Consider the following 16,445-nt stretch of genomic DNA (forward strand, 5'->3'; position numbering starts at 1 on the left):
CAATATTTTGACAATGTTACACAAATATGTTTCCTGCAATTTTAGGCTCACATTATTGCCTTGTGTAAGATTCAACTTTAGTTAACACTAAGTTTTTCTTATATAAATATTAGCCTCCGTTGCAGACTCTGAAGCGGCTTTTTGGGGGGCTAAATAATACACTTTTTGCAGCCACCCCGTAACTATCAGCCATCCTGTAACCATCAGGATGGCTGATAGTTACGGGGTGGCTGCAAAAAGTGTATTATTTAGCCCCCCAAAAAGCCGCTTCAGAGTCTGCAACGGAGGCTAACTACATTCACTAGTGCTTGGCAAAAATATGAGACACAGGAGAAATTCTCACAGGAGAAGTTCTTTTTACATATTGATAACAATTACATGTACATGTACTACAGTAATGGATCTTCTGCCACAAACTGAAAGCGACCAAGGAGTATATTGAAACACAAGTGGTAAACTGTTGTAAGAAAGGAACTTGAGGAGAAACCTTTGCCATCTGACAACGGACGGATGTGAACAGTCTACAAAATGTACATATAATCTGCATGTAATCTTTAGTCCATTTGAACCTACAGTTCATGATAGTACAATCAGAATCCATCAAAATCTCTACACAAAAACCCATGGAGAGGCACACAGAGTATTGTTAAGTATAGTAGAGTATAGCATAATTAGATAGATCAAATTCAGATATCATACCTTGCCTCAAGGCAAATCACATGTATGTACAGCCGGATTATAAATTATTATCTATTTATTATGATTCATTCAATATCAGTAGCTAGAATAAGTACAATACTAGTACAAGTAACTAACTAACAAGTAACAAAAGGACATTCTAGGCTACGCCAACATTTTCATGATATTTTCTTAACAATGACATCTGCATAGATACCAGCAGATTGAAAATCTATTGCTTCTGATAAAGACATTATATACATATCCTATATAATGTCCTTAATCAGTTGAAAGAATTTGACACATACATATGCTTATTCACAACATTCACCCTTATGTAGCCAGCATGAGGAATCAACAGCTACCTGGAATGGTGATGGTTCTGTGTAGGTGCAACAAGGGCTGGCAAGATCCATGCAGTGCCCATTCTGTGGAGCATAGTAAGAAACAATGTATTTTTAAATGGGCATCACAACAATTCCCAGTGTCTCACTTCCCGAAAATGGCAACTCAGGCAGTTTAAGGCCTGTGCCAATTTCTGTCGAACATAAATTTCGAACCGCTCAGTGACCGCAGGTAACCTTGCGAGACCGTGACATTTTCAGAATGGTCCAACCGGGTACAAAGTAACGTTATATTGCAAAAATAGGAATTTATTGGTAGAGTGTTCGCCTTGGTAGGTCGTGAGTTCGATCCCCGGCCGGGTCATACCAAAGACTTTAAAAATGGTACATACGGCTTTCTCTGCTTTCTCAGCATTTGGGAAAGATTATGGAAGTTAAACACACATCACTACCAGCGGATTAGCCCCCTGCTGTAGAGACTTGCACAAAGTTGTGTGGCCCAAGGGCTGAGAATCGGAGATGGGCGCCACCATATGTTCCACTAAATGGCGCGGGAGGACTTTAACTTTAACTTGGTATGGATACATATTCGTCACATAGTTCTATTACATTGCAGTAGTTAAGATTATCAAAATGATCAATGATCTGCACGGTGAACACCATCCATGTGAGTTTATTAACCTGTTCAAGGCCTCGTATCTTCATAAAATCGGGAATCACGCATATCATCGCCCGAACTTTATATGTGTGTACACATGGTCTACCGAGGGACGTTGCCCCCCTCCCCCTTTCAACGAGGTGACACAACGTTTGTTTATGCACAGTTAAACATAAACTTTAACTTATATCGTTACTCAACCCACATAGCGAATAGTACGTTGAGGTAGCATTATTCCCCATATATAATCGTGTAGGATGTAGTAATTTAAGCTCCCGATCACTGTTTTGATGGCGGGCGTAGTAACGCAATGTACAAGCAATATTTAACCTCCTTGGTACAAGTTACGTTATTTTTGTTCTTTGGGGTAACGTTACCGATTGCAAAAATTGCGCTTCCTAATTCACACACACACACACTTTGAATTCTACACAAACCTTTTGTCTTTGGGGTACACGTTAGTGGCGGGAAAATGTCTGATAGACATCCAAAACTAATCTCCAAGCAGATCTACACGGGGCGCGAAAATCGTATATGCTAGCAAGAGAAGGTCCAGTCAGCCAGCCCGGTCTGGCTGGAGCTTATCTGGCTGACTGGACCTTCTCTGGCTAACATATACGATTTTCGTGTAGATCTGCTTGGAGATTAATCCACAACAGCACTAGAGGACCGCGATCATCCAGCGGCAGCCATTTCTCAGTTGTTTACGGAGCTCCCGGCGTGACCGCTCTCGGGGACGGCTGCCAGGGCAAATGAATACCCGGCCGCGGTTCAAACCAAGCTAATTACCGACGGTCACGTGGTAGGTCTATGACGTAGCAGTAAAAACATAGTGCGCCCTAAATCTTGAACCGTTTGAAAACACTTTAACGTGAAAATCAGCGAGACTTTACCGTGTGGTAGTATAAGAAGTCGGCTTTTATTTCGTGTGAATGAGATAGTGAGGTTTGCCCGTTCGGCGAACAAATGTATTAATGCGCGTAACCTTTGCAGCCGAATGCCGCGGTGAGTCGGCTGCAGTTCCATATTGCCCCGCGGTAAGGTGTGCTTAATCTTGGTGAGTGTCACAGCACACTAGACTGACTCTGTGACCGGAAACGGTATGCTATGTTACGATTTTTTTTCCTTCTTCCATTTTCCGCCACACATGCAATCTCGTGACTTAGCAAAGTACATTTGTAGTGTCATACACCCTATCTCTCCCATAATCTTAACCTGGGACCGGATATTTATCCTACCTAGGGACGTTTCCCTTGTACTCACGAGAACAAGTCTACAAAAGAGGTGTGATTGCCAAGCTGTGGATATTACAACATTCGACTCAGGGAATCTAACGATTACACCTCGGAACAGGTAAGTCCTAGAATCTCATTTCCAGTTGGTAGATATCTAACAATGAATCTTATTTGCTTGTGAAATATTTTAGGCCAGACTTGAACATTCTTCCGTCGGTATTTCGACAGTATATCAGCTCCTATATATGCACAAGTGCTCTGCGTGCAATCCAAAATGGCGACCCAAAATGTAGTATAGGCATGTCACCATTTGAACACATTTTTCATTAAAGGAGAGAAATTACCCCAGCCTCAAATCATACTAGGTCGTTTGTCGTATTGGACAAGCTCTAAATTTTTACGGAAAGGTCATTTCAAACGTCACTAGCCTAAGGGTATTCCCCACAACCAGGAAGCGTGCTGGGCATGTTGTAAATGACGACACGAACGAAAAGAAATCGTCGATAACTAACAATTCCGTACAGGAGTAAATTTTATACTGGGGGACAATAATTAAGATATCTTACACATATGTAGATATATTCACCATTTTATAATGTTAACGTGATAAGTATAGGGTCGAAAAGTAGTGACCGTTTTGAGTCATGTATCCCGGAAGTTGCGTCATCATCAGGTGTAGTAAAAATGGCGTCGGCCAGGGCACAGTAGTTGTGAGTTGGGCCGGTCGTGTATTCTCTAAGGATAGAGTGACACATCTAGAGTACTAAAGGTCAATGGAGGTGTCCCGCTGTTAATAACCAGTTTGTTGTTGGTATATACGTCCCGCGTTGTCAAATGACGGTATATAGATTATGTTCAGTTTGTGCAAGTCAGTGCATGCCTTTTTTCGACTGAGGAAAATGTACTAGTCGGAGTGAAAGACACTAGACTTTACAGTGATACAATTCTAACCCTACATTATGTATAAAGACAAAGCTAAAGCAAGGGTAGTGGACGTTATTTAATTCGCCACTAACAAACAAAAGCTGTCGTTGTTGGTTATTTACTTCAATGTCATGTGTATTACACTAGGAGTTACTATTTTATAGAAATACATGTTCATTAGCTGGTCCATATTTCTGAAAGGCTGCCCCAGATACATAAGGAATAAAGTACATAATAGCAAAGACTAGTATGCAAACTCTATGATAAAATGTATGAATGGTTGGCTTTCCCATTCAATAACAATACATGGTTTTATCCGTATCCATTCACACCTTATAACAGCAGACAATACATGTATCTACTGACAGGATGGAATTAATTGGCCAGCATGATATGAACAGTTTTTATGTATTACTAGTTATCCGCCAGTCGGATATTGACACATAGATACCAGTTACATAACAATTTCATAACGTTGGTCCGAGACATTGAAAACCAATGTCTGAGTCATAATTTATATTACATGAGAATGTTTTGGAAAATGAATTGCATCATTTTAGAACTAAAATTCCAATCAATTTTGGCATAGCTAAGCCTACATTCTACATTACAGTTCTCGGTGAATAGCTTTATAGTCTGGGCATGGCCTTCTTTCAATTCACATTTTAACCAAGGTGACAGCCATCTGATCCAGGTCATTGAACTTATTCGTTTGTACAATCGTGATTTGACCTGGGGTGATTCCCAATCATGATCCCGCGATCGCAATCTGTCCTAGGATAAACTCAAATCTATCTCCATGATATGGTGTTGAAGTAAAGGAAACACCAATATCCTTAGAAACCATGAGTTTATCAAGAGTCTACACAATGTCATACATACTTTGAATCTGATATCATATAGCTAAGACTAAAACATTCTAAAACAATACAATTAAAAGTTATAATTTCTCTGCCCAAGGCCGGTGATCTTATCTTAAACCAATCTGTAGAATTCTGCTTCCTTTCCTCACTTGATCAAGCTACTTTAAGCTGTTACTTTGACATCAAGTTTTGAATTGGCTTGGGAGGGGATAATTAGGTCTTATATATCAAGTCACTAGCTATATGGAAATATCGGTTGAGCATATCGAGTTACTAACTCAACATGGTCGTATGCAAATGCCTCTGATGTACACATCAGTGACATAAACAAACGTCCATTGAATAAGGCTGGACCAGACGGCTGTCACCATGGTTACAGTACGTATTCACAGAAGGTTTATACATCTAAAATATTAATAAGTAATTCACATACAATGCTAATGATAACTGTAAGCTTGTTAATGCTGGAATTGAAATGATTCAGTCTATCAAAAAATGATGAAATCTGTATTTCTCCAAGTATATGATTTGAAATTGTCCTGGTAGAAATAGCATAGGTTGCAATTCTCAGATTCCCATTCCCAGTAGAGTGTCCTGAATTCCAATCTCTACTGTGACACATAGACACACACAAACACAAACACATACACACACACACTCCAATTCGCACACACACACACACACACACACACACACACACACACACACACACACACACAAACACACACACACACAAACACACACACAAACAAACACACAAACACAAACACACACACACACAAACACATACATATTGAGCACAGTAGATTGAGGTTATGAAGCAAACTGGTGTCATGTTGTCCTTCATATCAACTGCATCAAAATCTTAACTATATGTAGTAGTAGTAGACTGGTTTATTCGTCATCATCTGACAGACAGGCCTCGTGGCAGCCCTTATAAAGCTGAATTGCGAGGCTAAATACATCGTAGGTAATTGCGTGTCACAAATCAGGCAACGATTAAAAGTTTACAAAAATATCAGTTAAAACTGTTACAATTGATAAGACTATTTAGAATATTGCACAGTCATTCGCTTAGAGTTTGACTCGGGACAAACAGGGTGCGGCCGGAATATAACATTACAATGTTTTCTAGAGTTAATATCATGAATACATATATACATATATTACAACAACAGCGTGAATAGAGTCATGTTTGTTTAGAGTTCATTGAGCAGTTCAACAATGGCAGGAATGGCGCTCGTCCATATATATCATGGAACATGTAGGTCGAATATCAGCTGTAATCAATCCAGACGAAACACATAATAAAACTTTACGGTCATTGGCAAGGTGTGTCTCAGATTACAGTGCAATGTAAACAACACTGAGCCATTGGGGTTCGAGGTCACTGAACATTTACTCGTCCGACAGGTGTATGAACCGTGGACCGGAAAAACTTTCTACTCGACCCACCACTTTTCAAGCCATGACAGTGCCCACATGGAAGATCATCCCTATTATCCTGTTAGTGTTATGGACAACCGCCACATTTTCAGGTATTGTGAAGGTTATCATTTACTTGGATTAGAATAAGATCCACTCGACAAAACGGTTATTTGTGGTAGGGCAAAGTCCCTTGGAAGTACATGTTTAGGTATGCGATTTACGAACACGAGATCTTTGCTATGGCGAACTGTGTAATGCTCAGATCTTTCTGAATATTCTTTTGCAAAGTCTAATGCATTACCCTTATTACTATGTGCCAATTGTTCCAGTAAAACATTGTCAATATTTACAACCTACGATCAGAAGGGGTGGTATGTGGAAGTGTTATCTTCAAAACTTCACATAGAGACTTATTTCCCAAAATCACAAACTAAATGTTCAAAATGTATTTATCACTATCATTCAAAAGACAGGAAGTACAAGTAGCTTTGTGAGCTATCTACTAACAGTTTTTGAACACCATTTTCATTGACTTTCTTTTTCTGTTGTTACATGCTGACATACAGGAACAACTTGGTAATACAAAATTTGGGCACCAGTTACACTTGATTTATCGCTCTTGATACTATGGGGTGTCTCTCCCTAACATCAAAACTATACAGTGCGTTAGTCTCAAACACTAGTGTATTTCTGCCTTTCTATGTGTGTGTGTGTGTTTGTGTCTGTGTGTGCATGCATGTGTGAGTGAGTTCACGGGTGAGTGAATGAGTGAGTGAGTGTGTGTGTGTGAGTGAGTGAGTGAGTTAGTCAGTGAGTGATTGAGTGAGGGTGACGTCTGTCAGTCTTCATGTTCGTGAGTGTGTCTGCATATACTGTGCTTGGGTGCGTGCCTACTGCAAGAGCAAACCAAACAACAAAGACTAGAGAAATTATTGCTCAGTCATTCTGAATCATTCGTTTACAGGCGGAGCTCCGACGTTCATACAATACCCGCCTGCCAAGGTAGAGGGATCTCAGGGAGACAACATTCTTCTTTCCTTTGCTGCTAACGGAACTGAAGAAGATGGCTTGATTATAATTCAGGGTCCAAACCACCCTATAAACGATTCTAAAAAGCAAAGGATAATTTTTGAGCAAGGAACTGGACAGGAAAAACTACTCGAGCCATTTAAAAGTAATTTCTCAGTCATTACTGGCTGGTCTGGGGGAGTTACACTCGTAAACCTTACTATACTTGACCTTCAACCTGGAGACGAAGGAGCTTACCAGCTCAGTGTGTCGTTAATTCACCGAGGACCAGACGTCTATGTGACTATAAATGGTGAGTATACAGATACTATTTTGTTTTCTTCTCTGAATTCAATTTCGGGTTTTCATGATATAATCTATATTTAGTTACCGGGTAACGTTTATTGTAGTTAGCTATACGTTTCATGAGCTATGATGAGCTTTAGGATAAGATCATCCTCGGAAAATCATTAATAGTCACATTCTTCCATACAATAACAGCTGATTTCTCTTTGTACAAAATAGAGCTGAACAGTCCTGATGATGGCGTCACTGTCAACACAACTGTCACTCCTCGAACCACTTCGGGAAGCAATGTAAATACCACGGGTAAGTAAACACGATTTTGGAAACGTCTCGTTTAAGAAATTATTATTGAATTATATGTGCAATTTTTCTTCAACTGTCAACACCTTATTGATGTTTATCACCGGCTGTAGAACGGGCAGGATCCACCTCAGGCGGAGGGCTGCCAAGCTGGGCCATTGCTCTGATAGTACTAGTAGTGTTGGCCATCATCATTGCAATTGTCGTTTTTGTCTACAAACGACGGAACTCAGGACCTCCTCCCCAAGCCCACCCGGTAACTACTCGTTGACCTTATAAACTAAAAAGCACAAAGAATTTTGTACGATAATTATCAACATTATTCAGTCCAATGCAGATTGCATTTTCTTGTTATATTTACTTTTATTCAAATAATATTATCCATTCAAATGGCTAAAAAGTTCTTGTCTTGCCTTAATCATTTTATGAATACCCACGACGGTGCCTTGAAATTTAAACGGTTAGCTGACTTTGCACTAAACATTGCAGTAGACTTACTGAAAACAACATGTTCATTGCTCATCGGCAGCGCTACGATCCTGTGAACAACCGTGACCAAGATCGCCATGGCAACGGGGTTATACAGCCTGCACAGGTATGTATGCTAATCAGATTAATGAGATTGTACCACCGGAGTAAATCTTGGCTTGGATTTGGTAAACATATTTGTCATTGTTCTTTTGCTGCACTACCTCTAGAGTTTGCATATTTCTGACAGGATGTACAAGGTAAATGTTGACTATGATTATCATAGACTTCAAGCATAGAATCGTTATCATTGCAAATCGAAAACTTATTGGCTTGAAAACTAGATAAGTCTTGAATTACTGAAAGAGTTTGCTTCTGTTTAGGAGCTGAACGGAGTTGGCAGCCATGGGAGAGAGAACGGAGCTGAAGAAGTCCCCCTGGACAACATAGTGTAACTATATTCATTGCCAAATAGTATGCTGTAGAGATGACATTTCTCTGTTTTGTTTTTTTATTCTTCTGTATTCTTCAATCACACCACGGGCTAGGATTTCTTAATGATGTATGGTATTCTTAACAAGCGGCCAGTCGAACAATCCTAGACCTCACCTTTGTATAATGAGTTATGTATTACGTGATTACTAGTTGCAGATATTCACATTTTAGTTATCAGACTAAAGTAGCTATAGGTGGCATTTGGTACATTAAGCTTAGAGAAACACTTGGAGCCATACGATTCCTTATATGTGCAAAACTGTCAAAGATCATTTGAGTAGTACAGGTGTGACCTTGTAGTAGACTCTATTTCATGCATATTGGAGCTGCCATAATTACACTCCCATTATCTTAGTTTAGGCTGGGTTAAAGTTGGCGATAAGAAACGTTGCATTTACTTATCAACAACTTTTCTCAGGGAAACGTTATCACTGCGACCTATGTTCTACAATGCAATCTGACACTACCTGTCGACATCAGTGTTTCATAAACACACATGTATACAGTGTAGACATTGTGAAATTATTTCATATGACCTGTGTACGTTTCCTGACATAAGCGGAAACAAAGATGTATTAGATAAGAACAACCTTAGATAATATACATTTGTACGGCTTCTCAATCCATTGTCTGGGGTCTTCTTTGGTTTTAAAGCAATACTGTACTTCTTTACATACAGCTTACAACTCTCACTAACTGAAGAGACCATACATACGAATATTGAATATACTTTCATAGTGGTAAATGACAGTGCAAATCTGTATAGTTTTTCTGTGTTTCAAACGTGACACTAAATACAGCCCAAGGAAAACAACAGTAGCCTAGTGTAGTCTTGATAAAGCGCCAAATTGCCAGTTGAATAATGCGTCGAACTAAACGCTCTTCAAAATATGGAGCGCTTGCAAAATTGATAAAGATACATCAACTCAATTTTTTAGACAGTATAAATATACGCGTGGTCACTTTTCCACCTCTGTCAAAGACATACAGTTATTTCACAATGTTAAATTCCCCCTTCCCACCTGCTTAAAACCCATTTAGTCCAGCTGTACACGTAGATCGTGCAGAATGTGAAAGGCTTTCTACAAATGAACACCACACAAAGCCTGCTGCTACTCATTGGTATAAACAGAATTTATAGAAATACAGAAACATAGTTACTTCTACGGAAGAAACATACAATACAATACATTATATACATCATAGAAGGAGCTGTCAGTTATGCTTGCAATTATATAATGTTTATTTCAAGTGACTATACTTATAAACATATGAACTTTGGTGACATGCAAGGCATAAGTACAGATACAGATAGAAGAATGACTTTTCTATGGCAGTGAAAAGACTAAGACTGATCCTCTGTTTATGTTTATAGACAGCTTTGGAACTTAGCAGACCATATAAAAGACAATGGTATATGTGCCAAAATAGCTACTCAAGCAACTGGATAAAACTTTGAAACAGTCAAATGACTCACAATTCTATCAAGTTGCTTCAGTAACTTTTTTGGCGTATCTTATTACCTGGATGTCTAACCTTCATCAACGTATAGTGGTATATGCATTGTGACTTACACACCGATACCGTCTCTCAATCTAATCGAGATTGATAAAGAAAGAATTTCAATTCTGGCACAAAATATACTTTGACATGCACCGAGTCGTATTATATAATGCTACTGATAACGCATATGTTAATATCATCCCATGTCAACTATCACAGACAATTCAGCACGAAGCACTGCATAATCAATGTGATCAGCAGGCATTTCGTAGAGAAAACATATAGGGTTGAAGAAGCACTTGTAACCCTATCCTTAACAGTAAGGGTGGCATCGACAGGGTCTTGCCACACCTCCCTTAACCAACAACGAAACTCCCCGTTGTCTGCCTTGCTTACATTGGTGATGTGGAGATTGTACTCACCTCTAGAAGGGTCCCCGACAATCGTGTACCTATCGGAAGATAGTAAAACAGAATTACGACGCGGATACATCATGGAAATACGTTGTTCCTTTGTTCAGTTATTATCCTTAGAAGATGTTCACAATAACGTCCCTGCAGTTCCAGAGCAAGCAGCTAGGGGGCCCAAACCTACACCACTTATTTATTACATCACAAGCTATCTGCAACCCAAAAATCAAGACCATAGCACGTCCAGGTCAAAAGATACAAAAATTGAACTTCTGCTGCAGTACCAAGGTCACATACCAGGGGGCCCAAAATCGACCTTGAATTTCGGCTTCACAACACCCGCCCAAATACCAAATATCATTGTAATCCATCAAGAGGCTCTTGAGTTATGCTGACTAGAGTAGTGCGGAGACACAAACAGGCAAACAGAAAGACAGACACACCCAATTTAAACAATATCTCCATTTTTCATGGAGATAAAAAGACCTTTAGGCTTTGACTTTAAACCTTTGAATTGCAGAGGCGAAAAGATATAAAGTAAAAGTGATCTCCAAGCAGACGTAGGATCGGATTTAGTCTTTCCACTAAGTTTTAAATTTGCACACTTTAAAGTTTTAACTCCTTACCTCCTACAGTAAGTAGACTTTTAGACTGAGCCGGATCCTTACATCTGCTTGGAGACTAGAAATAAGCAAGCGTAACAGCGAGGCGGAAACAGAACATAGCAACTTTTAGCAAAAATGTAACAAAACTTTTGATATGCACCATCACAAAGTACGTGTATGAAGAGTATTCCTTTAATCACATAAATTATATGGTCATGCATCACTACACGCACCAGAACACTCTGTAGATTATTGGTTTATCTCCATATTATGTACCTTGGGTGACCAGAGGTCCTTCCCTCTGTCCTGATGTGATAATTTGGTGGACCGAACCATTTGACTGATGTGTCGTTGGTAATATTTTTGACACTGCAGTTTAGGGTGACGTTGTCCCCCTCCACTACAGTGGTGTCTCTGGGGATTTCGGTGTACTGGGCTTGTTGCCCCTCAATCTCTATAGGTAGTTTGAAAAAAATCCGGATTAGTACTAACTTAGACACAACCAGACACACACAGACACAAGCACACACGCACGCACATACACACACACACACACACACACACACACACACACACACACACACACACACACACACACACACATACACACACACAAACACAAACACAAACACCCCCCCCCCCCCACACACACACACATACACACACACACACACAAACACACAAGCACATATATATATATACACGCACACACGCCGATGCCATGTTGGTTTGGTTTGGTTTATTCGCACGTATCAAAAATCAATTTGTATTACATAATAGAACCAAAAAACACATATGCTGGGGGAAGAAAAAATCCATAGTGGCTTAAACAAGGTCTTCCCCCATCTAAATTAACAAAAAATAACATAAATCTAACAATTCATAACATAATTATAGTAGTAAATGATAACAATAACAAATCAGACAATAATAATACAAAATTCTAACAAAATAGTAATTAGTTGCATATGGAAAATTATATATCAAATCATAGCATAATTCGATACAAAAATGATAGAGATTAGAGATTCCATCGCAGTTAACAAAATGACAATAATGTAACAATCCATAACATAACTGTAGTAATAAATGATAACAATGTTATCTGAGCTTGAGATATAGAACCCTACAATGGGCGAGGCTGCAAACAAAAGGAATGTGACGGGTGGTTGTAATGTTTGTAGTGTCATGTGTCAGACGTTTGTGAATGAACTGTGCCCTTGTTTAGCCACCAACTTGAAAAACAGATTGACCTAAGGTCAGGGTCTGACCAATTAAGTCGATTACCAGACTGTACAAATCTAAATGTACACGCAAGAAACTAAAAAAGCTCAAAATTTTAAGTTTCCGCTTTTACCATTATCAATAGCAGGTTTTGTTGTTGTTACTCAATAAAATGTGAATTTTTGTGCTTTAACGGTTATATTTCTTAATATGTGCACAACTTTACCTGGTGAAAGAAATGACAACAGGAGCGCTAACAACAGTGTTCCGTACATCATTGCGCATCATGGTACACCTCTGAAAGACACAAAGTTCGATAAGCAACTCTGACAAGTATAAGAAAATAGATATGAACATGAGCAACAATGTCTTTAACAATTCAACTTTATATTTTGTCATTTGTCATTGAAAACGTCGACCCCACAATGTCCACACATAGTGCAGCACCCTGAGTCGCTCCCCTGGTCCCTGAGCACCATGAGAAGTCTACTGTTATTGACAAATGGGTAGAGTATAAAGTATTTGGTTACCGTTGTCGAAAATATTCAGTCCAATACATCACACATACATGCAGTGAAAACTAAATAGTATAAAAAATCGGTCATCCTATTAATTCTGTATATATGAGTTTATCCTCATTCTCCATGCGTATGTAACTGTAGCCAATGTAATCCTAGTGGCCATGGTTCGCCTTTTTGAGAAATGTTATGAAATAACTTAAAACTTGAACGGTTGTCGTTTCAATGCCGGTTTGCAGTGAGATCATTACCCGTACACTCTTCAACATCGGGCGTTGCAGAACACACAATCCTTTGTGACAGAGTTCCTTTTTGTTGTCATTGTCATTGGTGCTAATATTCATCTTATATCTTAACCCTATCCAGACTGGGCTTTTTCGGGATATCTGGGACTGGGGGGGGGGGGGGGGGGGCTCATTCGGCCCCCCCCTCATAACTTAAGAACGGTATGACGTATCCTTCCCAAATTTTCAGGGAGTGATGTTCATGTAAAGTTTTATAAATCCTCGAATTTTGGTGACGTCATGACGTAATATGACGTAATCATGACGTCATTGATGTGATTTTATTGGCTAAATAGGGAATTCCCGTAATATCTAAATGCATTAAACAAAATAGTATGTATTGTTGATTTTAAGGTATACCAAGACATATTACATAAATCGTAACTACGTTGACGCGTAAATGACGTCATTGAATGACGTCACGTGTTGTTAGCGACCCCTTGGGATCCGCCATCTTGGATCGGCCATTTTGAAATTTTCAAAAATACTTTTTTTCCACTTATGACCCCCCAAAACACTAAATATACTAGTATACTAGAAACGTTAATCTAAATGTTTCTGGTAAAGAAAATGCCACGTAGTGACGATTTTGAAGGCAAAAAAGCCTGTTAAATCCTAAAATAGTGTAATGGTCCGCCATCTTGGATTTTGACCGATTACGTCATCAAATTAGCATAAGTTATGAATATTAAATCATAAAAGTTACATCAAATAACATATGATGCTATACATGTAGCAAAACTAGTGTGGTTGAGCAAGAAAACCTAAGAAATATCATTGTTTTTAAAAAATCAGTGATTTTTGCATAAAATGCCTTTCAGAAACCCGTTGCCATGGCAACACGAAAAATGATAAACTTATAAAACTATCATAATATTGTTGCCAACTAAATTTTAGGAAAAGTCACCAAGTTTGGTAGTTCTAGCGTATGTCGTTCGGCAGTTATACAATGTCAAAGTTGGCGCGGGCACTTTTAGCCCCCCCCCCCCAGTCTGGATAGGGTTAAACAGATCGAACTTGCAGACCAAAGCTGGGGAACACAGTTGAAAGTGAAGAGAAGTCTTCATTGGTACTTATCCTAAAATGGACAAAGGAACCTTATCTATGACCAATTGTATTATCTTTCATTTTCGAACCACAAAAGAACTACTTGTCATCACTGTTAACTTTCACTTTCAGCTGTTAGTACAATTCAATGACAACACTTCAGTTGTATAATATTACAATCTTTGGAATTATAATTAAGATCTGTTGAGATCTTTCGTCGGAAAAATGGCTCTCATTAATTTCTTCGATGATTGTCGTTGTTAATAAAAATGTTACCTTTTCAATATCGGCGCTATAGTCATGTCGGTTTTAACAATTCAATACAACCATATCTTTCATGGCCATATGTTAACACTTAATAAACAACACGGTGTAGTTGATTGTGGTCGACAAAATTTCGCCTCTGGTTAGTTTTGGGGTTCCCAAACAAAACATGAGCTGACATATGATACCGTCTAAAACAGAAGTCTATTTACGGAACAATGGTGGGCATACTGTATGGCCGTAATTTCAAACGCCTGCACTCGCCTGGAGCACAACACAGTGTACGTGTACGTGTGGTTTAAAAACCGTGTACTGACCGTACCGTACCAGACTGCTCACAGCGTCTTGCCGGAATACGGCGAACGTCCTACTGTATAGCATCCGGCCACGGTATTCAAAGTAGTACCCTAGAATATCACTTTGGATAAAGACGATAGACTGACACAGCCCCCGTTCTAACAGGGCAGTCTTTCTTGTTATTCTTCCCCGAGGACCAAAACATAGACTGATCCACGATTGCATGAAAAAAGAGGGGGGTGTGATCTTTTCGGCTGCATTGTTATTCCATAGTAGTAGATTACGGACAGAATATATATATTTCTGTTAGAGTTATAACCTTATGTATGCACTAAATGACCCAGAAATGACGATACTTCACTAATTCGGAACATGAATAACACTTATCTTGCACTTGCACCCGTTTTATTTGGTACGTCCTACAGGTGTGACGGAAGAGCAGCCTAAAGGTCACAGGTGCAGGTAGTGTTTACATGCTGCATCGTTGGCTTCACGGTGTTGGTTTCATCCATGTTCTTACACAGGCACTTCTGAAGAAAGACCTTGTATTAAATACATTATAACCCTATTAGCAAATTTGTAAGGCGTTTTGACTGCCATGTACGATAACTGTAATTTCTGTAAACAATAGTAAGCAGTCTTGTTTTGACTATGCTCATGACCTGGCCAAAGTGTAATGTACGAGGGTTCAAAGTGAGACTGAAGGAATATTTACAATGCCCTTCTATTTTCTGCACATTTGTTGATACCGAATTTTAGTTACGAATACAATGCATTGTTTGAAAAAATGAAGTTTGTTTACTAATAATATTAATGATCTTTATTGCATGTTCATTTCCCAGGGGGATAAATACACCACAATGCCATACAAGGGTAATAGGGATTAAGTAATAATAACTTTAACGTCTAATACAAAACTAAGCACAACATTGACATGCTACCGTATAACTAAGTTCTAGTGACTTCTTCTCTCTTTTTGAAAACATGGCGACATAAATACGGACTTCATCCATTACATTCACCTCTTTGCATGACATCAAGTATCTAAAATTATCCTGCTTTGATATTGTCTTACATCTCTTGTCAAGCTGAATAGATTTTAACAGAGACTGACGCTCGTTTTCATACAATATACAGTCTTGTTAGAAGTGCAATAATGTCTCCAAATGTATTAACTTTGTAGTTATTATTCGTTTCATTTCTTATAATGTGTTAATTTGTAACTGCACTCTGCATGGAGTTGTCAAGCTTTCTTAGCATTCTTTTGTGTGACTATGTGCATTAAAATTATATTGTTTTCATGTTATGACAATCCAGCCAGTGTTTATAACATATGTGTGCGTCTTCCTCAGTGCACGTGTATACAGCAGCCTCTAGTGGTGGCATGAGGTATTGCAACATTCTTGTTCGGTCTTCTAATGTTAGCAGCTGGTGTAATGTAATAAGTCGATATCAACACAAGCAATATTAAAGCTCTGTAGTGCCGAAATGCACTTTCAGAAACCGTTACCTATTATTGTTTATTGTTTATTGATAAAACGACTCCATTAGTGAGTACACATTTGTACTCACTACTCTTCCTGGAG

At 38.9% G+C, this 16,445-nt stretch overlaps 2 protein-coding genes across 4 annotated transcripts; one reads left to right on the forward strand and one right to left on the reverse strand.

The window, feature by feature from the left end:
• Positions 1-297: 297 nt before the first annotated feature.
• LOC136438022 (uncharacterized) lies at positions 298-15,044 on the reverse strand. The gene is made up of 5 exons (XM_066432647.1): positions 14,880-15,044; positions 12,676-12,746; positions 11,502-11,679; positions 10,633-10,661; positions 298-1,106 (listed from the first exon to the last, which is right to left on the reverse strand). The coding sequence occupies exons 2-5, from the start codon at positions 12,725-12,727 to the stop codon at positions 1,033-1,035; spliced, it is 333 nt and encodes a 110-aa protein (XP_066288744.1). The 5' UTR covers positions 12,728-12,746; positions 14,880-15,044; the 3' UTR covers positions 298-1,032.
• On the forward strand, positions 2,700-9,329 carry LOC136438015 (uncharacterized). Of its 3 annotated transcripts, none has more exons than XR_010756362.1 (8): positions 2,700-2,780; positions 2,923-3,033; positions 6,116-6,240; positions 7,095-7,451; positions 7,664-7,747; positions 7,858-8,000; positions 8,274-8,339; positions 8,596-9,329. XR_010756362.1 is itself a non-coding variant. In XM_066432639.1 (7 exons), the coding sequence occupies exons 1-7, from the start codon at positions 2,828-2,830 to the stop codon at positions 8,665-8,667; spliced, it is 1,053 nt and encodes a 350-aa protein (XP_066288736.1). In that variant the 5' UTR covers positions 2,787-2,827; the 3' UTR covers positions 8,668-9,329. The 3 variants fall into 3 exon arrangements, 1 of the variants encoding a protein (XP_066288736.1); XR_010756363.1 differs by having other exon boundaries at positions 2,712-2,737; XM_066432639.1 differs by lacking the exon at positions 2,700-2,780 and having other exon boundaries at positions 2,787-3,033.
• Positions 15,045-16,445: the final 1,401 nt, after the last annotated feature.

This window comes from Branchiostoma lanceolatum, chromosome 7 (genome assembly GCF_035083965.1).
Source record: "Branchiostoma lanceolatum isolate klBraLanc5 chromosome 7, klBraLanc5.hap2, whole genome shotgun sequence".
Taxonomy (NCBI): Eukaryota; Metazoa; Chordata; class Leptocardii; order Amphioxiformes; family Branchiostomatidae; genus Branchiostoma; species Branchiostoma lanceolatum.